The 23232-nt window shown below is 38.8% G+C and overlaps 1 protein-coding gene across 2 annotated transcripts in view; it reads right to left on the bottom strand.

The window, feature by feature from the left end:
• Positions 1–23232, bottom strand: part of PLPP1 (phospholipid phosphatase 1) — a 62240-nt gene that overhangs the window by 1076 nt on the left and 37932 nt on the right. For both annotated transcript variants that reach the window (XM_066339048.1, XM_066339047.1), the window contains exons 4-5: positions 13214–13271; positions 1462–1638 (exon numbers count right to left, since the gene is read on the bottom strand). In XM_066339048.1, the coding sequence (XP_066195145.1) occupies positions 1462–1638; positions 13214–13271 (235 nt within the window). The remainder of the gene's footprint in view (positions 1–1461; positions 1639–13213; positions 13272–23232) is intronic.

Genomic DNA, 23232 nt, shown 5'->3' on the forward strand with positions numbered 1-23232 from the left:
TGCATGGAGTGCAATAAGTCTTACATGATCCCCCCCCTCCCTCCCTTCCTATACTGTGTCTTCCTCTCCCACTGCGACCCTGAGAACTGTGGAACACTGTCCATGGCAGAGAAACCAATCTCCCACCCACACTGGCAGCTGGCTGATGATCCAGCACACGCTTCAGCCACAGACCAGGGGAGTTTCAGCTTCCACTTAATCCCAGATTCCCTCAGTTCAATTTAGTGATCAATTTGCAGTTGCTGTGCCACTGTGCTCTAACCTCAGCTTGCTGCTTTTGGAAAGGAACTCATCAGTTCTTTCAGATAAGAGTCTGAGGGTAGTGGTTGGTGCTAGTGTATATTTTTAAAAATACTTTCCTGACCTTTCAACTTTACTTGCTGTAATGCTACTTTCTACTCTCTCTTGTATTACCAAGCACCTTCTGAATCATCCGACATCTTGGACTAAACTTGTTTTCCTAATAAAAGTGTCTTCACCTCTTCAATCTCTGATGTTTCTTACTCTCTGAACTTTTCTTAGAAAAAGAGATTGGACAAAAATGAGGGGTAGGATTATGCCAACATGTAGCCATTTTGTAACAGCTAATGCAGCCTGTACAATTTCCCAGAGCTGCTCCAAGATCTGTTTCGATATTGACTGCAACTAGTAGACAGCTTTGTCTTGAACCATACCCTTCTGACCTGAGCAAGCTGACAAAGCATTTATTTTGGAGGTAGTTCTTCCCAGCTAAGCCTCAGTTCTTGGCAGCTGAATCCTTCAGCATGACCTCAGTTTGCTCCCACTGATCCAGAAGTCTGGATCTGTCCCTTCCCATGCATGAATTAGCCATGGGACTCTGGTGACACCTAGTACAACTGTTGTCACCAAGTCAGCTGGGCCTGCTCTGATATGTTTAGGCAAGTGTCTGTTTCCTGGGATAGCTTTATATATACATACAGTATAGCTAACTTTCACAGGTTCCTTGCAAACACATTTTTAGTACTAGGAATGCACACAATAAATGGTAAAGGTGGCACACTGTAAGGTGACAAATACAGACACTTTGTTGCTCTCCTTATTCTTCAAGGCCTTTTCCCCCCCCATTTACTTTAGACAGAGTTCTCTGCATTTGTACTTGAGATTTTGAATGTGGCCAGAAGCAAAAAGTATGATTTATATAGAGAGGCCTACATGGTTTGCAGTTACCATTTACATCTTAGTTATTTGAAAAGCTCTTGAGCAGAGACAATGTCATATTGTCCAGTGTCTAAAACTACCACTTACCTCATTGGGCCAGAGCCTGCCTCACCTCCCAAAGTACTATTGCTGCACCCAGTTCAAGGAGTGGTTTCCCTCCTTCAGCAATTTTTGAAGCATTAAAAGTACAGGTTTGCTTTCCTCTTAACACAGCCTGCAATTCTAAGATGCTGTTCATAAAAGCAGCATTCACACACGCCCACCCCCTCAGGAATTACTTACAATGAGCACAGCTACCACTGCACCCTGGATGAGTCCTGTTAAAACATCACTCCAGTGATGCTTGTAGTCCGAAACACGTGAGAGCCCCACATAGATAGATGCAGCAATGAGACCAAATTGTATAGTAGGACGTACAAGTCTTGCCCAGTCTCCTTTCATTCTTGCCTGAAGATACAACTGAAATAAAAATAAAAATAAGTTACAAAATGCAGAAAGCATAGAAGCAGTGAAATTGTGTTGGCTTCTTTTCAAAGAATTGATTGAAATTTTATTTAGATAATATTCACAGCTCTTCTAGGTGCTGTAGCTATATTCTTAAGGCATCCAAGGTAGAATCTGATGGTTTTGGACTTTATTTATATTTAACACTATCATATTGTTCCATTTGTACCAATATGACAAACGAGTATTTTCAGGATAAAGGTCCTGGTAGTACTAGAGCCCTTTAAGGCTTAAAAAGAATCCACTGGAAGTCAAGCCAGTATTTTACATGCAGGTAAGCCTTATACAAAATAGTTCACATTTACTACACATAGAGCTGACAAGTTGTTTAAGTTCATTCACAATTCCAGTCACATTTAGTACTACCAACTTTTAGCATAGCATTGCACCTGTAGGTAAGTGTCAGAACTAACTGGATGTAATGATTGCATTTCTCAGTTGTCACTGGTGTATTTCACTGAGCTGTGTTCCTCACCTTTTTCAGCTGCATATTCACCATGCTACCACTCTGATGGATATTCCCATGTTTTTTCCCTCCCTTCAGGTCTGCTTTTGTTGCGTATGTCTATGTTTTTGATGTATTATCTCTAATTTGCAGTACTTATTACTTTCCCGTCTAATCTAATCCAAGACCCTGCTTTTGTTTCTTCTCTGGTCTGTCTAGAATCTGGCTGTCTATATATGTCTAGCTCTCTAGTTTCTCCAAATATACTCTGTAAACATAATTGAATTTATTCTGATACTTAATCCTGTCACCAAAAAATGCACCACAGTTACTGCATTCACTGTGAAAACAAGACATTTGGAAGTTGTATTTAACATTTCAAGTACATCTTCACAGAGACAACTAGAAACTTTAGGGCAAGGACAAAACCTTAGCTGACAGTCTTGAGAGATGTAGAAACCAACACATAGGCATCATACACCACACCAAACTCCTGGTAAAACCCTCCACTGCCAACTTCAAAAGTCATGGCTGACTCTGAGAAGCAGTACATTTACAATGTAAATACAGGCACAGAGAAGACACTGTAGATGCAGAGGTGATACTTTCCAAAGTTAAACATTTGGGGGATGTTTCTCTTAGTAACTTGCATCATAATTTTGTCATGCTGACATTTTGAGCTATAAATGGAGCACCAAAAACATCAACTCCATCCATAAACAGTTTTCTCTATTAGCAAGGTCAGGGTAGAATCAGATCTGAAGAAGCTACACCTAAGCCTAAACTGAAATGTAATTGTTCCCCTTCAAATTATCTACTGCACAAAGTTCTTTTAACAAGAAGTGTTTTAATGACTTACAAAGATACTACTACTGGATTTACCAACAGAAGACCAGAACACTACAAAGTGCCTAATGGAGCAGAGGAAGGTCCAAGGAACCTATGCTGGTAGCCTTAAAGAGTTGGCTGATGATTTGCTACTGCCTGTTCTTTGCTCTTTCCTGAAGGCAGTTAAAATACCTTGCTGCAATGAAGTTATTTCCTTGTAAACATTTCTGGAAGTTGGCAAAGGGTGTATAGTCATAGTAGGGGAAAAAAACCCTTTTGCAGATCTGGGTGAAAACAGTTTTACTGATGAACACAAGAGAAAATGGAGCAAGGCATGCAAATGCCAACTTGGAAAGATGCCAGCCCGGTGCACTGAATGATCGATAAAGTAGTCTTTGCCCTTACTCAGCATGTATTCAAATTCCTTCTGTTTGACAAAGCATCAGACAAGAAATTTGGATTTGAATCTATGTGAAAGCTTGATTTCTGTACAGTGAGAGTAAGTTCCCATCATTGAGAAGATCTGGAGCTGTTCTATCAGCTGCAGAGCACAAAGAGTTGGCTATAGACTTCACAAATTCTAGTTGATTCTTCACACACACATCAGCTCTTGTATCTGGACAGGAAATGGAAAAAGGCGTTCTTGCACCTTCTACTAGCAAACAGATTTTCATTGTTCTAAAACTAGTGTGAGAAGGGTGAGAAATGATACCACAGGTAAGTGTTAGGCTGAATGATCACCTCTGTTTAATTTCAGAAATAGCAGCTGTCATTCTGGTTACAATTGGGTTTGGGCTTTCAGGGTTTTGGGTTTTTTGTTAATTTGAAAGTAACTGCTTATTAACCAGGTGCTGCAATAGCAGATGCCGTGTTATTTTTAAGCAGGTAACCTCAAACTGACACTGCTTTTAACAGGCTCAGAGTTATGCTCCCCTGCCAAGCTTCTTCCCACTACTGTGACCTGCTCTTCAGAAGACAACAGCAACATGTCTAGGTGCAACAGGCCACCAGGTCCACAAAGCTTTTGTCATAGTTCATTAAATGTAAATCAAGGTTAATACTGGAAGTACTCCCAGCTTACCTTTATATAGTATTAGCCCTTATGTAGCTTTAAATGCACAATGTGGAGATGTCTTACCCAATGCTGCATTAACTCTTGCTACTATTTTGACCCTGTTGACTAAGAGAATGCAATGGCTTCATGCTTTTTACAGAACCTACTCCTTCACAGCATACTTCAGGTTCCTTTGCTCCTCTTCAAAGTCACTTACAGCATAGCTTTAGAGAAAGAGAACAGAAGCAAATCCCTGTCTCCCCACCCAACCTTCTTTTCTAGAAAGGAATATGTTTAAGTAAAACTTGGGATCTGTAGAAGCCACAGGAACTTTAGGAAATCTCATCTGGTTAAAACTGCTGAAATGCCTCCTACCAGCATTTCTCATACTGCTGAGAACAAATTTGTGAGCCTACAAACACAGCAAGAGAATCCCAGGCTGCCCTGGTGGTGACTTGCTCCTGTCAGCATTCTGACCATGCCAGCTTCCCTCCACACTGTTCTGAGCACTCTGATCCTTCAAGCAGTTGTCATTTAGCCATGCTCTATTGCTCTCCACTCCCTCATCCTGGTGTTTCTTGTAGTGCTTTGTTCACACCTTTTAAAAGTGCAAAGAGATTTCATAAGACTTCTTTTTAATGGTATTAAATAATCTCCAGAGTTTTTTCTTTACTGGCTTACTCCATAATGAAAATATGTCCTCTATGCCACACACATCCTGAACACAAATTTCTTCTTAATCTATGGTCTAGTACTTCATTTCTAAAAATACAGCAATGAAGAGAAACTCACAGCTCCTTTGTGGCTTCTCACAAGAAGCCACAGACATGAATGGAAGGGTCTCTGCAACTGGAGAATTATTTGCTATACCACATTTCTAGCATGACTTTTGAGCGTTCACTCTTTCATCAGAGCAGTATTAATTTACATAAACACATGCCTACCTAATTTGGAAGTACAGTGACTTGTGTCTCCTAGATGGACTTCATGACATGCAACCATGTGGCTTCACAAGGAAATTTCCTAACAGCTAACATATTACTTCTGCACTTTTAGGGCACAAAATTCTTTTAAGTCTACAAAAACCTACTCAGTTCACCAACCAAGTTCATATTTTAGATACTTAGTTTCAATACTTAAAACTCCTTGGTTATTTTTCATTCAATACCTTCTCCTATTTTTTCCAAAATCCAATTATACAGAAATCTTGTACTGCAAAATAATTTTGCCTATTTAGGTATGGGAAATCCTCCTGTACTTGTTCAAGAATGGAAGTCAAAAGGAAGAAATCTGGAGAGGGGAGGGATTGTGGTGGTGGTCCCCCACCAAATACTACTACTACTTGTATCAATAGATTTGTTCTGATACTTCTCAATAATGGATTTTCTCCTGATACCAAAAGGCCCCAGTAATTGCATTTCCTACAGGTGTCCTGTCGTAAAGTACAGAAGCAAGGCACACCTTCCCTTTAGAGATATATCTGTTTTCACTCTTGTTTCTGTCTCTCCAACCCTAACAGGCTCACAGCATCATTAACTTAAGAGGAGAACAATGAGAAAACAGTTTCCAAGAGAGAAAATTTCCTGTGACATAGAGAAATGAGAATGCTTCTCAGTTTGTCCAAATACAAGTAGTAAGACTCTGGAGATGAAACAAAGCTGCAGAAAGTCAGTTCTCATTAAATAAACCCCTACTTTGAGAGACCTTACTAGTCAATACAAGTTTTAGAAGCAAGCAAATAAATGGCATTTACTTTACTTAGCTGAGCATTTGCTATTAGTCATGTCTTACTTTGGTTTATGGTATCTGCCTGCGCAGTAAGGAAGAGACTTATGTCATTACTGTTCTAGGAGGCACAAAATACTACTGTGGTTATAGTTAGTATTTGGATCCATTATTGGCTACCGTTAGGAAAGCTCATACTTCAAAGCAAGTCTGCTGACCCAAAAAGTCCCAAGAGCCACAAACCATAGGGATTCTTCCCAAACCACGAAGCTCTGATTTAGGAATGCTTAAGCACACTCAAGTACTTGTTTTGTACACAAGTATGTGGTTTGCTTTGGGATTTCAGAGGTGGAGGGAGTAGATATGGAGCTACTGTGTATAGGGGTTTTGTTAATGAGGCAGGGGTGGAACGAAGGGAAAGCACAGGAGGCACCAGTGTTTTGAAGTCTTCAGAAAAACAGCCTTGGCATAACTAATATGAAAAGATGGGGCAAAAATTTTCAGGAGGTCTGGGATTAGGCATTTACAGCTGCTGAGAATCCAGGCACATTTGTAAAAACAGGGAAAATTCCATTTCTACAGATATCCCTAGGACATCCTTACAGGACACAGTACCCCCTCTCCTAAGACTGTGTGAAGTCTTCCGTTAGGAAGTTGGGTAGATTCATAGAGTGGCAAAGTACCTATTCACCCTCTAGCTCCATCAGTAGACACACACAGTCACCTTTCCCTGAGGGGATGACAGTGCAGTAGCTACAGTACTACTGTTGAACGAGAGACAGCTGGCATCTGAACCTCTTTGATAAAAGCCCATATTAAAATAGATTCTTGCATAATGTTACAAAGCAACAAAACCCAAACATTTAGACAAACATACAGATAAGTGATCAGCCATCCCTGTTCTGGTCCTGTTCAGCAATCCAGACACCTCTCCCCTGCTCAGACTAGGCAACAATAGAGAGAAAGGTTCCCTTCAGAGATTCTCAAAGCTTTCTCCTACATCTGTGATGTTTGCAGAATAGTTCTTCCCCCTTTCTGACGGTTATGGGGAACTTGAGAGATGTCTTCATATAAAAGCTAGTTTATATAAATGCTATTACTCAAATAGCTTTGTATAGGAGTTATTAATCATATTTCAGGTAGCACAAACTCCGGAATTCAAGGAAATATAAGAAATCCAGTAAACGGCTTTAAAATTGCAGTTCTGAGCACAAAAGAGTCACAAGATGTGCTGAGAAATAACCCATCATATACAAGCTTACATTTATGCAAATATTACACAGAAGTGCAACAGCTTATTTTGTACCTGGAAGCACTGTATCTATGAATAAACACAGAGCTATAGGCCTCAGCCAACAAGATACTGCCTGCAAACCAGAAATGTGGATAATGTCTCTCCCATGTACTTTTAAACACAGCAGGCTCACATCCAAACAGAAAACTGTATTATAAAAGGAATACAGAGCTGTAGAAGAATTCATGAGTTACTGTGAGCCAGGCTTCTCAAAGAAATATTTAAAAGAATAAAAATAAACCAACTTAAGACTTTGATGCCTGTCAATACATTTTGCCTTTTTAAGATCATCTCCTTTTCATAAATATATATTTATGATCCCTGGTAAATTGCATTATAATATATATGTCCTTTAGTTTTACTTTGATTGGGCAAAAAATAAAAAAAGAAAGAAGCAACAGCTCAGAATTAGTTCTTCCCCTTCCAGTGAGCGAAAAGGATACAGGTCTGCAGTGACCTCAGTGTGGGGGTATGTCTGAGCTGCTGTTTAAAGGGATGGCATTTCCCTATTACTCTGACCATACCTGTCTCCCCTGCCTCAGGTCTGATGTTTGAACAGCCCTTCAGGGAACTGATCTATTGGAGGGCTGAACTGTGAGGGGGAAGTTACTTAACTAGGGAGAAAAGGCAGAATACGTACCAGTCTGGGCTCCAAGACAGCGGCATCCTCTTGCAATTGATGTGCAAGAGCTGCCTCCTGAGCAACTGGCATAAAGTCCTGTTACTAGTAACAGTTCAGCTTTCAATTCTATATCAAAACTATAATCAATCAATCAAATACTACTTATCCAGTGGGTAATGATTTTCTTAGGTTTTAATCCTCCAGGGTCAACTTGGCCGTACATTGCCAAAATACTTTCACATTGACATATTTTTTACCATAGAACAGGATAAACTAACATTTTATTCCACTGCAAATTGGAATACAACACTTACCTCTTTTCCCTTTTCAAGCGGAAAAAACCCCTTGAAGTTAGTATTTTAACCTTTACTAGAAGAACTAAAGCACCACAATGTATTGCTTTCAACTCACTCCTAGAAGAACCAGTTCACAATACTGGCATTACTACTGGTGACCCTAACTTCCAAGCAAACCACGGAGAAATCAGTTTTCTTTGTTTGCTTACCATAAAAAGTCTAAATAACAATATTAAAAGAATACTAGGAACACATACAGGTAGAAGCACAAGTGCTTCAAGCACAAAGCTTGAACCTTGCAGCTCAAGTTACCCTTTATTTTTTCATCTGCTGAAAGTAAGATACTTGATATTATGCGCAGCATAGCCAAACAAAGCATTTTCAGTAACATGTCTTTTCATTAGCTTTAGAAGACTAGTCCTCAACTTTCATGTGGGCAGGAACACAGTTAAGATAGTTCTGTGGCTCTAGTCAACAGCATTTGGGAAACCGAACAAATAACTGCTGTGCAAACAGACATAACTAAAGTGATATGTTAAAGACTCTTCTTTGAGTACTCACTCAGCCTCCCAACATAATTAAAATCAGAGTTTGAGAGCAGAGCTTGACTGGCATATTTGGGAGCATGAGTACCAAAAGCAGCCTAAAGCCTGCTTTCATTTTTGTTTATCCTATGATCTCTCTGCAAAAGAAGGCTGTCAATCCCAGCCACTGGAACACCACCTGGCCTCCTGTTCTCATCTGTAATTCCATGTGTCCTTGGATACAAAAAGTGTTCCAAATGACTTGTTGGAGAGGCACTCAAGTTACAGCGTGCAAGATTCATCCTCCCCGTTTGTCCCAAGTCTAAGCAGCACAAACGTGTTGCCACCCTCAGAATAGCACTGCCTCTTGGCAAGGTTTGTGCAGCCCTACTCTTCATCCTGGAATAGGTGCTGGCAGGAAAGTGCCCAGGCCCACTACAGCCAAGACTGATTCTGTTACAGCAACATAATCCTCAGGGCCACACCTATTTCTGCCAACTGCCCACAGTTGTGGTAGATCATTCTCACTACTGATGACAGCACACATTTAACATTTTTACTTAAAATAACTTTCTAAACATACTTAAATTGAAAAGTCAAAGCAAAACCAGCATGTTTTGCATGGCTCTAAGGCCAAGGTGGTAGTGTGGTCCTATAGACACTGCTAGAAGAGGTGTTCCACTACACTTGCCCTCCCATTCTCCAAACCAAGATGAAATAGTTTTGGGACAGGACAAGCCATGCCAGCTCTTTAACTATGGAAGGAAAAAAAAAAAAAAAAAAAAAAGAGCAGCATTGGGAGAGGACAACACAGAAAATTTGGTATCCATAATCTTACTAGGTCACTGTATTCCCACATACTATTGCAGTCAAACTCCCTCAAGGTTCCATACAAAGCTGCTGTTGGCAGTAGTTCTTATCCCAGAGATAACAGCTCTGTTCAGACCCAAACTAACCCATCTAGCTTTGTGAAATGAGTCTCAAAATACATTCTCCACCATAATTTCCCAGATTAATAGTCTGCAAACAGGTTGGTTTTTCTTTCTGGGGTTTCACTCATTCTACATTAGGAAATATAAGAAAGCATAACTTTAACCTGGAAGTGGGCTGAAAACTCAAGCTTTAAATTAGTCTAGCTAGACACAGTAGGTTTTTTTACACGTGCAGTAACTTCTGTACTCTGAGAACAACAAGCGATGTATACTGCTGTGATGGATAATATAAACTATTTAACATTTCCATGGAACAAGCAGTTAAGGAAGAGAATTTGGTGACAGTTCCATGTGTGGCCCCTGCTAAGAGCGGGGACATGCAGCATAAGACTATGTTCAAAACTGCAGTTTTATCCTCCTGATACCAGCAAAGCCATGCAGTAAAGACTCAGATAATTTCTTCTGTAAGTAAAAGAAAGGAATACTCTTCAACATAATTCAGACTCTTGAAGAAATCCAAATGTCAAGTCAAAGTCAAAAATGTCATAGAATCACAGAATTTTTTAGGTTGGAAATGAGCTTGGAGATAATTTGAGTTCAGCTGTTAACTCAGCACTGACAAGACCACCAGTCATTCATGTCCCCAGGTGCTGCATCCACATATCTTTTAACTACCTCCAAGATGGCAGTTCCACCAGTTCCCTGGGGTAGCCTGGTCCAGTACTTGGCAATCCTTTCCAAGAAGAATTTTTTCCCAATATCCAATCGAAACCTCTCTTGGCACAACTTGAGGCCATTTACTCTCACCCTATTGCTGGCTGCCTAGGAGAAGAGGCCCACCTGGCTACAACCTCCTTTGAGGCAGTTGTAGAGAGTCATAAGGTCACCCCTGAGCCTCCTTTTCTCCCAGCTGAACCCCTAGCTTCCTCAGATGCTCCTCCAAGGGCTGGTTCTCTACAGAGTCATGAGTTCACCTGACACAGCACATGCATTCAGAAGGTAACTCCTAAGAGCACACTCTCTGCAGTACACATTCAAACACACACGAGAAGACAGACTCCTCCAGCCTCTTCAGAACGCAGCATGCTACTGTCTAGTTATGATTAATACAGCCTCTGCGTAATGCCACATGTTAATGACCTGTCCTGTTGGTGACTGAGCCCGTGGCTGCAGAATGTGTGCAGGGTGCAAATGAAGCCAACAGAGTTCAGCAAGAGAACAAGTCATCAAGTGCTGCACGTTTGGCTTGGAGCCAGCAGCCACACTCAGCCTTGCCACTCAGGCAAGTGCATGTGTGTTTTCCTCACCTTCCTGCACTAGCTGTCTTTTTGAAGACATCTGCACTTGATTTGGTTTCTTGGTATGCAGTAAGGCTGTATTAATCAGCAAAACAAAAATGTACTGCACAGGAGCCATTAACCTTCTTCAGATGTCCCTACAGTGGCCTCATGGCATTTCTAGATGAATAATCTTATCAGACAGAAGGAAGTAGAAGTCTAATCTCCACAAAGCCTCTTATTTTTCCTGAGCAATATAGCTCAGCCAGAGACAAAAAAACAGGTGCAGGAACAGACAAGGCTCTGGAAACTCATTGACTAATTCATGAAAAACAAACTGATTTCCAATGAAACACTCTGTTCAAATGTGATCTTAGAAGAGTTAAAGGCATTTGTACACCTCTAGTTTAAAGATGCTATTAAGCAAAGCCACATTTTGCAGTTACTACAGAACCGAGTGAACACAAGGACAGCTCTGGGCACAGCAAGTGTCTGAACCAGGACAGACACAATGCCAGGATTTATGGTATTTTGAAGTAGCTTGCATAAGAATGGTTCAATTTGCACTTGACTTGTCACCTGTCCATGTGGGAGGGGAACTGATACACACAAAGCCCCAAGACAGCTAAGGTTCATAATTTCCTCTTCAGGAACTTTCCAGACAAGCTCTTTTGCATGGATTCAAAAGAATATGCCACAGGCACTCCAGAAAACATTATTCAAGCCACATGAAGGTAGTAACTTCAAAATAAAGAATTCTTTACTTTCTTGCCAAAGGCTGAATTTTTAAGCCTAGTAGGTTAACTAAACAAGGTCTCAAGTCCAGGCTGTTCAAGGCATCTTTTACTATCTTGTATGCATCTATAAAGTTTTGTTATCTAATGTGACCCATTACCTTCAGTTAAGGAGTTGAGAATTGCTACTGACCACCACTGTTTTCCCAGGCTGCAGCAAAATTCACCTTACACACATGGGACAGAGGTAAAAGCTCAGACAGCTTCAGGTCCCTGACAGATGACTGCAATCCAGTCAGTATAAACTATCAACAATACGTATTGCTACACAACCACCAAGGTCTTTCTTATCTCCAGGTTTGCTTTCGTGAGGTGTAAGTATCACGTTATCATGTTGCTCAACAAAACCATGTGAGAAGATGTTGGATTAGAAGGGTGTGACTAAGCGCAGAGGGGCAAGTCAGTATTAGGGTGCTAGCTGTATAGCACTAATTGCTTCACTGTACTATGGAAAGAGTGGGTTTGAGTTTGAAATGCTATTATGAGTGGACCCATATAATTTTGGAAACTGCCAGTCATAATGAGCACAAACACTTTACTATTTATTTTCAAAAACCCAAACAGCCAACGGGAACATACCACATTCTAGCCAAAACCAGGATATAATACTTTCATGAACTCTTTTGTTTGAATCAGATAAGACCCGAAAGCAGGGGTCGACAATCCAAACAGGTTTAGCCATAAAAAAACCTGCATGATAAATCAAAACTGAACACCAAGCTTCTGAAATAGCTTTATTTTAAAATAAACCTAAAAACCTACCTACATCATACTGAAGAGCCACCCCTTTGGTGTTTTAGTTTGAACAAGTGGTTCACACACTGTGGATGTTATACTATTGCCAAGAGAGAGTGAAAAAATTAAAAAAGCAGCAAAGACAAAAAAGCAAATTGAATCTGAGGCCTGTAAAAATCGTTGAATGTCCATATTATGTTAGCAGCTTAAGTCCAGAGCTAGAGTTTAATTTTACAACTACATTAACAACAAAATTCCATAAAGTTGTTGATGCCTTCTGTGTTACTACTTAGCAGGGGGAGAACAACCAAATCAGTCTTTCATGTTATGTGTTTTATGCTAAGAGTGAAGATAATTTGTCCTAGTTGACTTGGAAAAATTTCAACTAAAAATATTAACCTCAAAATGAAGCATTTCTAAATTGATTTTATCATTAGTATTTACTGTCCCCTTGTTTTCCTCAGCCTTCCCCCTCTGTCCCAAAAAACACGGAAAAATAAAAAGGAATTTGAAAATTCAATCTCATCTGCTGTTTTGTGTTTATGTGCCCAGCCACACTTATCAGTGTTTAAGGGTCTTGTTTGCTTTATTTTAAAATAGGCTTTGCACATCTCATCAAATCAGACATGTTTTATTATGGATCTTTATAAGGTTTACAAATTCAAAAATATTATAAACCTTTTAAGTGTTATAAGGTTTATAATAGTTTAAATGTAACTAAATTTAAGTAGCGTCTTTTTTTCAAAGCACGCTTGTCACTGGACTCATTTTAGACATGACACACAAGCCAAGTACTATATTAGGTATTCTTAGGCATAATAAGCATCCTTTTACTTCTTGTCCCAGTATCACCACCCTTAGAACTGCTATTGCGAAGTCTTTAACTGTACCAGAAAATCATCCTACAAAAGCAATGTCCCTTGTGCAAAGCAGCCAAGTAAATATTCAGTACTGGGTAGCTAAGAGATCTTTTGTTATCACTTAGATGGAAAGAGGATACTTACTGCTACGAAGAGCATGCAGTACATGGAGAATGAAGAATGGCCAGAATAAAAGGAAAGTCTGGAGGGAAAAAAAAAAAAAAAAAAATCAGACATCATCAATTTTCTCTTATGACATTCAGTCTGCAGTGATACTAATCTATATTACACAACAGAACTGGTCAAATGTAAACATATCCAAACTACCCTTCAAGGTGGCTCCCTAAGCCACATCACACAGATTTTCACAAACAGTACAGACTTCACTATGCAGCAGTTATCCTTTTCCAGAGTTAAGCTGATCTCTACATCAGGCAATAAGAAGACTTTTGACTGAAGTTTGAACAGCCACAGATCTTCAAAGACAGTAATCAAGGGTCCTTTAATAGTTCATCTTGACAAATACCAGAATACTTTAAATATAATTACTTCTTAAAATTCCTTATCTTATAGTCACAGTATATGTATGAACACAGACGACATTTATCACCCCAAAACAATTACTTGCATTTAGTCACCATCAAGAGGCAGCAGTTAACAACTTACACCTTGTAGTTTATATTACATTTGTACACCTTTGTGAAATGTATGATTCACACAGACCCTCATCATTTGTCATTGGAGGGAAGGGGAAAAGGCAAAAATGCAGTTTATTAGGCAACCAACTGCAAAAGATGACATCTCATCTAATATTTGTAGAAATTGGTACTTGGCCATCTCATTTATAGTGTCAATATTGCCTTCAGCTCCCAAAGGCTTTATCAAGTCCAGGCTGAAGGGACTTGACAGTTGCCACTGAAGTCCAGGATGCTTTGGCCAGGTCCTCCCCTGCACAGCTCATTTTGTGACGAGCCACAGCTGTAAAATAAATGCCACCCACCTCTTCAAGAGAAGGCACAACTGAAAGACATTTCTAATTTAGTCTTAAGCAGGGAGATGAAAGAACTGTACTGAGGACTACTGCTTTCCATTTTATGCACAGAGCCTTGTAACAGTGCTGCTTCACAGGCCACCAGCCAGGTCTCAGCCAGCCTTCCGTGCAATTTACACAACCAGAGCACTCCTCCCTCAGCAGTTGGGCATACAAAAATATGGCCACCTTAATAAAGTTGCATAGCTCTCCAAACTGACCTCTACCATATTCAGCAAGTCCCTTGTTTTGGAGCCTCTGCTTGGCAGACCCCAAGCTCAGGGATATTCCTGATCAAGGAAACCATTTCCAGTCTTTGGACTAGCAGTAGCAAAGACATCTCTGACATCCAGCAAGAAAATGAGGTTAAAGATACCCCACTCAAAGGGTTCCACAAAGAAGGCAATGAAACTATCTTGTGCTTAAGTGAAACTGCAAAACTTCCTGAATTAATGTGCACATATAACATTTAGAAACTGCATAAGAAAAAGCCTTCATAGGTTTATTCCAGAGGTTTTAGAGCTTTTGGTTTATGGTTGATTTAAAACACTGGCAGTAACTTTTGGGTTCAAAGGTAGTAAACAAGCAATCAGAAATAAGATGATTTTTGTTTCACCAACTGATTTTCCAATTAACTTCTTAAAAAAGAAAATCTTTGACAATGTAAACTTTGACAAGGTGAACTTTAAACATCTAGCTTCAGATGTTTAAAGTTCAAAACCATTAAGATTACCCCGCAGCTAGACATCCCTCTTCCACTCTTGTACTCTAAAACTTCAGATTTCTGGGCAAGAGTCCACCAGGAAAACCAATACAACAAGCATTTTGAAGATGTCCTTCAAACATCATCTGAGAATGCAAAGCATGCAGTTCTACAGAAGACACTGAATAAAGAATTCTTGGCTCCTATGACAATATTTTATCCAATAGCTCTGGGGCTATTCCTGTTGGCCATAAGATGACATTTCCTACAATTATTGAAAGCAACCTGTTGCAAACTGAAGGAATTTAGAAGACTAGTAAGTGATAAAAGGCAAAAATACCATTCTTTATTTTGGAATTCCTATACTTTTTTTAAAGTGTTCTTAATTACTGCTCTTTTTTGTTTCAGGAATATATTAGCCTAAGGTTCATTAAGAATACCTTGTCCCAGGTTGAAGACTACAAATTTTGAATGGATTCTTACTGAGCATGGATAAGTATGCTGTACACAACTGAAAATACTGTGTTTAGCACATGAAGTATTGCCAGAAGTACAGCTGGGACAAAATATTGATCCAACTTTCACACTGTGCAATCCCATTGAAATTTCTTTGTCAATACTGCTGTCTCTGGACGTTTTTAAAAACAGTCATTTAAAAATAATCTTAAAATACTTTCAAACAACAAGATTGACAATGAAAAATTTCCCAACAATTCATCAGAACATAAATAATGGCTTCCGAAAGCCAGGAGAATGTCATGTCTATCAGGCCAGCCAAGCATTTGCACAGCCCAGGCTTCTTGGTGATCCTACTGCAAGTGCTGGTTTCCCATGAGCCAGCAGTAAAATGGTACTGACAACTCTCCAAATCCCTACCTTTCACCAGTGAAAGAAAGGCTAACCTTTCCCAGCAGGAATTCACACATCAGATTCCAAAACATCCTTTTCAAAGTAGTCGTAGAACAATATCCAGTGAAACTGAAGTATCATGAAAATGAGCTGGTAAGTGCAATCCTGATCTGATTGTTTCCAAAATGGCCAATTCTGACATCAAAAAAATAGTTTTTCAGTCCATCAATACCTACCTCATAGATCTCCTCCTATGTCAGGAACAGGGCTTCATTTTAACAGGAAAAAAGCATAAGCTTTAATTACTTCCATTTGGACAACATTATTCCCAAGTTAGAAGAATGCCTTAAGTAGTAACATAAAACCAGCTTCATGTCTCAGTTGAGGTCTAAAGTATACTCCTAGTTTCCAACGTACACAGTAGAGCTGGACATAATAAAACAGTCTTGAAACAAGGTAATTTAAAGGCTGTTTTGCTTTCTTGAAACTTAGTTTAATCATTAATTTTACATGGTTTCCAAAAAAGACAAAAATTAAGACACAGTAGTTCTTAAAAATGTTGCCATAACATTGACTACAATTTATCATGGTGGTTTACAGTTTAGAAACGTCTGCATTTTTAAAGAATACCTGGGAAAAAAATGAAAGTACAAACAATTCCTACAAGAAGCAGATCAGCTGAACCACTTCGTTATTTTAGCCAGGATTTCTGCATCCAGATAAGCAAGACTAAGAAAGATTGTGTTGATGACGACAGCTTTCTATTACCTTCCATGCACAAGGCCAGCTTAGCCTAGGGGAGCAGAGCCAGCCTGACAGGCTATGCTTCTTCAATTAGTAGAAAAATGGAACACAGCAAACAGCATATAAAAAGATCATTTATCTTGTACCATGACTTACAAGAAAGAGCACGTCTTAGGTAGTAAGTTCTGCTTGGCACAATTCATGAAGTGTATGATTTCTTAAGTGAATTAGTACACACTGGGGCTCAGTAAACAAGCTTGATGTCTTGTCTTCATTTAATGTCTTCATATAAACACCTGAATGTGCAGAAACTTTAAGACCAATGCAGGAATCTGACAGTGAAATCAGTTTGGGAAACACAAGACTAGAAAACAGCTGAACACATGGTACAGTGGAGGATTAAATGGTGAGAAATTGAAGTAAATGACAGCAGAAAGAGGTATGCCACAAGAAAGGGCATCCTGTGGTACTACAATAAACTTGGCAGAGGCTGAATGATAAGGAAATCTTCCCAACCTAACTACAGAATTACGGAATGATCTCTTGGAGAAAAACAGAAGACTCAGCAAAACATTAGGCACTCTCATATCAAAGCAAATAAACACACCCAGCTGGATTAGCCAGTGTGTCCTTTCCATCTTCAAGTTCCCTGGATTCTCCCAGTCTGACTCAAAGCTTCCACTGACATTTGTGTTACCCATTCCATGATCTGGAAGGCAATAAATGCCAGACTGCTGCGGCTCAGAATGGATGTGTTGAGTAAGCCAACTCCTGTGACAAGCAAGCCACATGCTCGTCAGTGAAATACTCCTAGTATTTCAGTGCCATGGTTTTAAAGTCCTAGTTCTGCACTTAAACACTACATTCTTTTAAGCAAATTTTCCCTGTCTTGAACAATCAATTTGTTCTCCCAAGATCTACTCTTTCCTCATGTGCTGGACTTGCACCACTACAATTTGCAAAAGCGTGGGCTTTTGTGTGGGCTGGGAGGTTTGAAGACTCTGAAATTAAGCACTTCTGTCACTACTGCACAGAAAAATTTAAATAGATACAAAAGCAGTTCACCTACTGAACAATATCAGGAACTACTCAGAACCTCATGTTCCCAATTTCTCCACTTTTTTCCTTCTCTGCCAGTAATTATACCCACACTTCAGTACAAACCCATACATTTACACATAGGAAAATGCTGCCAGAGTCTTTCCAGTTCAGTAATCCTCATCTGGAAAATTTTGACAGTTTTTTGAACTGGAGATGTAACATGTAATAGCAAGTATCTTGCACAATTCCCATATCATATCCTGGCTGAAGTGTAGATTAACCCAGCTCTGCTTTATGCAGTGGCAGATAGTGAGGAAACTGTCAATACTGACATGTAACACATAGGATTTAATACTATGACCATGTTTTTGCAGCCTTTCCACATTTTTCCTTTTACAGTCTATCACACACAATTAAATTTCCCTGCTTATCCTATCAACATAAACACAATCTAACAGGTTCTAAGAAGCAACAGATATTTTTTTAATTTCTAACCACCTTCCTAACCATCAGCCTTTGAAACAAACACTGCAGACTGTGCAAGAAATGGGTACAAAGTAACTTTTCCCCTAACTCAGGATCAACATGAAGCAGTTTTAATCAACACTAAGTATGAAGTACAAAGGGTTGTCTTCACTGTTAGATTGACCAGATTCTGAAGTTGGTTAAAAGCTTCTGCTGGCATGATTTGATGGGTGCTTGTTTCTTTATTCTCTGGGAACTGAAGAAATTAACTGACAATACATTCAGGTGTGCAGATAGTCTGTAAATTTTATTTAAACAGAAGTATTATACATTGATGGAACAACCTAACATAGCAATGACTACTTAAGCTAGCTATTTTTACAGCAGAAGTTTATATCGGCAGCAACCAGGGGAATAAACTTGATTGCAAAATAACCAGAAATAAAATTTCATAACCATACTGGGTTTTTTTTTTCCTTTTAAAATAGCAGCAGTCAATCTGCACATCGAACTTCCAAACGGTTTTATTTTTTACCAAGAGAGCAAGAAGTTATCAACTCCTGTCATTCATGCCACACAAAAACATGTACATTTTGAGCTTTCAATATTCCAAAGTCCAACAAAATTCCATGCTGCAATTTCCTCATGCACATTGCAAAACCATTACAAAACAAGTTATCTTTCATCAGTTCTGATTTTATTCCATTTAACTCAATGCACAAAAGGAAAGTTTAACTTTCTACTACATTTCCAGGTAGCCTCCTCCAACAGGGAAGAAAATAAAAATTATGACTTAATTTCGTTTTCTCAGAAATTCCATCTTAGGAAAAGACAGAGTGAAAACAGCAGCAAGGAGTACTCAAACCAACATTTCTAAAGACTAATATCTGCTCTCACACCAGATTGCAGGTTCCTGTTTTATTTATTATGTCTGCCTAACTTCTCCACCTAATACTTTTTTGATTGACAATAGTGTTATTTTACATAAAGTGAAGGAAGACAAAACTATAATCTTTATTAAATCAGGGATTTATGTGTTATTCCTTCTTTAAGGAACTACTTTGGGCAAGAAATGCTTGGCAAGCATGCAGAACACGTCATTTGGCAGATTTTTGTTATCTTCAAAGGGGAAAAGGAAAGGAGGCAGTGGGAGAACAGTTAAGGGGATTCCTGTTCCTGCAGTACTATCTGCTTCACACAGTTATACACACCAAAAGTTTTATCTTAAAGGACTTCCTGTTCCTCCTGTTACCTTAGATATAAGCTTTGCAAAGCAATGAAATTCTGTAAATGAGAAGATGCATCTACCCGCTTTGTTGGCCACAGCTTCTAAATAATTTTCAGGGTGCACTAAACACAGGTGCATGACTTCAAATGACCTCAAGCATGATAAGCTACTGAAATAGATTTCAAGCCAAGCTTTGTCTGAAAACCATTAAAGGAGGAAGAATTTTAGTTACCATAATGAAATAGACTCAAAAGGTCAATTCACACTAGGGCAAAGGAGATGTAAGATCAGAAAAAAGATCCAGATTCCAGAACCGCATTTCACCTTATTAGAGCATGTTCACCTTTCAGATTCAATCCTCCTTACCACAAGTCAATTTCTTTTGCAAAGGCAGTTCCTTTTGCTCTCAGATCCAGTACAGCCCCATTTCTACAAGCACTGCCAGCCCAGAAGCTTCTAAAACTTAAAATATTTAAAGGCTTTTATTCACTACTATTTTTCCATCCATTTAAAATTGTATGTGCTTGCCCTGATTAAGCTCCACTTCTCAAATGTGATGAATAATTTCACTAGGACTGTAAGTGTTCCCAAACGAGACATGTTATATCTTGAATAATAGTAATGGCATTAGGGTGAAAGCAGTGTTTGAGGAAAAAGCTGCACCATCTGAATAGTAGTACCTGTGTAGCAGCCTTCCATTCCTCTCAAACACCTTGGTATCCAAGCATCTTCAATTGGGTTTTTTGTGGGTTTGGGGTTTTTTTTTGTTTTGTGTTTCTTGTTTTGGTTTGTTGGGGTTTTTTGTTTTTGTTTTTACATATGTTTTTAAAAGTAAAAACTAGTAAATTAGTTTCTCAGATGAAAATTTCTCTGATGAAAACTCCTATACATAGAAATTTCAGTAGTGTAGAGCACTTCACAGGTTGAAAGCTCCATAAAAGAGATAATCAGTGCTGTACACAACATACTTGTATGCTCCCAGTAAACACATAGGAAGTCTCTGGCAAGTCAGAAATTTCTGATTCATGAGGCTGATGGACACAGCCAGACGAGAAGTAATCCATCTAGTTATACTTGAATCATTAAATGCAGTTTGGTTTTCAACAAAGCTTTAAGAAGTTTCGAAACAGACTATTGGCACATTTTATAAAAGCAAGTAATTTTAATGCAAAATAATACTTCACTATAGAAACACTCCCAGTAACACTCCCTGTCCTACTGACAGGCAGGGAAACAGATAAGGAGAGAGACAGACAGGTTATTTAATAGAGATGGGTTAACTTAAACCAAATGTTCAGTCCCTTGACTTACGTTTAAAAATTCCAGAGCAAACCAAGGGAAAACAATTTCATTACAGTCATTAAAACAGAAGTAAATAATGTATAAGCCTTAGAAGTTTTGCAAAGGTTTTTTGGGTTTGTAGTTGTTTTTTGTTTTAACTAAGTTACAATTTTGAAGGAGTACACAGAACATACAACAAAAGAATTTCCAAAGTTGGGTTGAATTTTAAACAAAGTGATATAGGTTAGTCCCATACCAGCCATCTGGAAGGAGTTCTTTGCCACTGGGAACTATTCAGTGATTTAACTGCACTCACAGCTCATGCAGGGCTATCAACCAGAGAAAGAGCTATGAACAAAGCTGACAAATTCCTGCTAAATAATTGTAAAGAGCATTACTCTGTAATTGTGTTGACATAAATTATCAGTGTCAAAACGTTCAGCTGTAATTTCCTAAAAACTTCCTTAGAGGATTACACTTGGAGTTTGCAAGGGCAGACTATACACAGCTTGTTTGGAGTACAGTTAGCATGGGAGCAATACATCAACTGAAGCAGGGAACTATTTTTTCCTTTAAACAACTGAGTTGTAATATGAATCTGTACATTAGTAATACAAGTATAATAATGAACCTTGACAGCTGTGTTATCAGTTACCACAAACAGAAAACTGACAGACTGAAGTTAGAGAACTACAAATACCAAAGTTAACTTAAAAGGAAGTGTTTCACACACATACACATCCTTGCTAACTGTGCAAGTCTGATTTTTGGGGCCAACAAAGCTCAGACTGCACAGAGTGCCTCTGAAGTAGCAGCCTTCTACAATATGGTATAATACTTAATACTTCAGGTTCAAAGGTTTAATTTTTAGGTATGTGCTTAGTGAGCTGACAAATAATCCAGGAAGGGTGGTTTCCTGGATAGATTTCTGGATCTGGCTTGTCAGGAGGTTTTCAGTGTTGCTCCCAACCCAGAACTCTGTACTTTTAGTTTCTACCCCAACATCCATACTCAGCAAAAAGAGATAAAAAAAGTAATATCTAACAAAAATACCTAGAAGTTAGTTATTACATTATTGTAACAAATCTGCACTGGTCAGCTAAAATGTAATAAATGCTGCTTTCAAGAAAAATTTGTAGTAAACTCAGGAAGCCTAAGCAGGTAGATAAAAGAGCCCTTTATCACATACTCAGGACAATTATATATAGGAAAAAAACCCACCACATTGCACAAGAATTTAAACTGAGGAGAATTAGTTTAACCAGTGTTAAAGCAAAAAGATGTAACAAACTGTACTGCAAACTGCAACTAAATTTAGTATCATTAGAAGGGAAGGCCATTATCAGCCTAAGTGAAGATGTTGGCATTCAGTTAATTTTCTGGATATTCATACCATGCTTTGTTCCTCTTTCTTATTCACCTGTTGCATTAAGGAAGAAGACGGATTTTGGGGAACAATAAATGATAAAAAATAATGATTTTGTCCTAACCTCATTCTAAATAATAAGGAATTCTCAAAATTGGTTAACATGATTGAAACTTCAGCTACAGAAGGCCTTAACAAGAAATTCCTTATAATACATACTAGAAAAGATAATTATGGCAATCACTAAGTACGCCCACTATCAGTACTCACTTGTAGATCACCGACACTACTGCTTTGTGCTCAGAAAGAGAGGTTAAGCAAAACAGGGTATGTATGCACACAAGTACTGCATGCACATAGTCTTAACTGCTCAGTTAGAAACTTGCCATCATATCTAAAACTGCTTCCTTAAAGGGATAGTCTTTCAAAGGACTGTTCAGACACATATTTTCACATCCTTCACTAGAAAAGATCTGGACTCTTACTTCTCATTCCCAGATTTACAATGTATTGACCAAGGAAGAAGATATTATGCTTATGGCCTCCCATCTGCAACTGTTGCATGTCTAATAGCAGGACACTTAAGCACTTGACATTCCTGGAATAAAAAGGCTGCTTAGTCTACATGATGAATATAGATCCTTGCTAAATGTGTATAATTGCCCCACTTTTTCCATTTTAAAGAGCATTAAATAATTGGGGAGGCAGGGGGTGAGATCTTTGCTACATGCATCTTCTTGCTGTAATGAATACTGACTCCTCCACTTTCAGAAACAGAAACCCAAACTGTTTCCATGTACAACACTGAAACTGCATTGTTATGGAAGTAGTGTCAATATATCAGCTCCAAAATGTGAAATAAGGTTCAGAATTGCATTTCTGAAGACTAAGTTTCATTATATTTTTTTTTAAAACCCCAAAAGCTGGACCCAGCAATTACCCAGGTTTGAAATTCAATCCAGATTTTTCAGTTGCAGTCCATAAGGACAATAAAATTTCATCACAAAGGGACATCTGGAATTTATAAGATCCAGATCTTGTATATGAACGTAACAAAAAGCCCTTATATCTGCATCTCAAAAGAAGAACCATAACAAGCCAGCAATACCTCAACAGTAGATGTTTAAAGAGACAGGAATGCCTCCAAATCTGCACCTTAAATAAGAGCTCAATAAATAAACTTAGGACTAAAAGTTAGTGAATTGAAGGATCCAAGAAATTGAACCATATATTGACCCTTCTCCTTTTAACTCATCGTAAGTACAGCTGGAGAGGCATAAAAAGAAAATGCACATGCCATAAAAGAAGGTGAGCAATTAGAAGGACCTTTTCTAGCCTCCCAGGTCTTCATGCTTAGTAGCAAAGTTCAGAGAAGAGAGGTAGTACCCAGCCACAGAAGATCTTACTATGATTAGTAAAACATGAGACAAGCCCATGAGTCCATGAGACATGCATC

This window comes from Sylvia atricapilla, chromosome Z, assembly GCF_009819655.1.
Source record: "Sylvia atricapilla isolate bSylAtr1 chromosome Z, bSylAtr1.pri, whole genome shotgun sequence".
NCBI classification, from domain to species: domain Eukaryota; kingdom Metazoa; phylum Chordata; class Aves; order Passeriformes; family Sylviidae; genus Sylvia; species Sylvia atricapilla.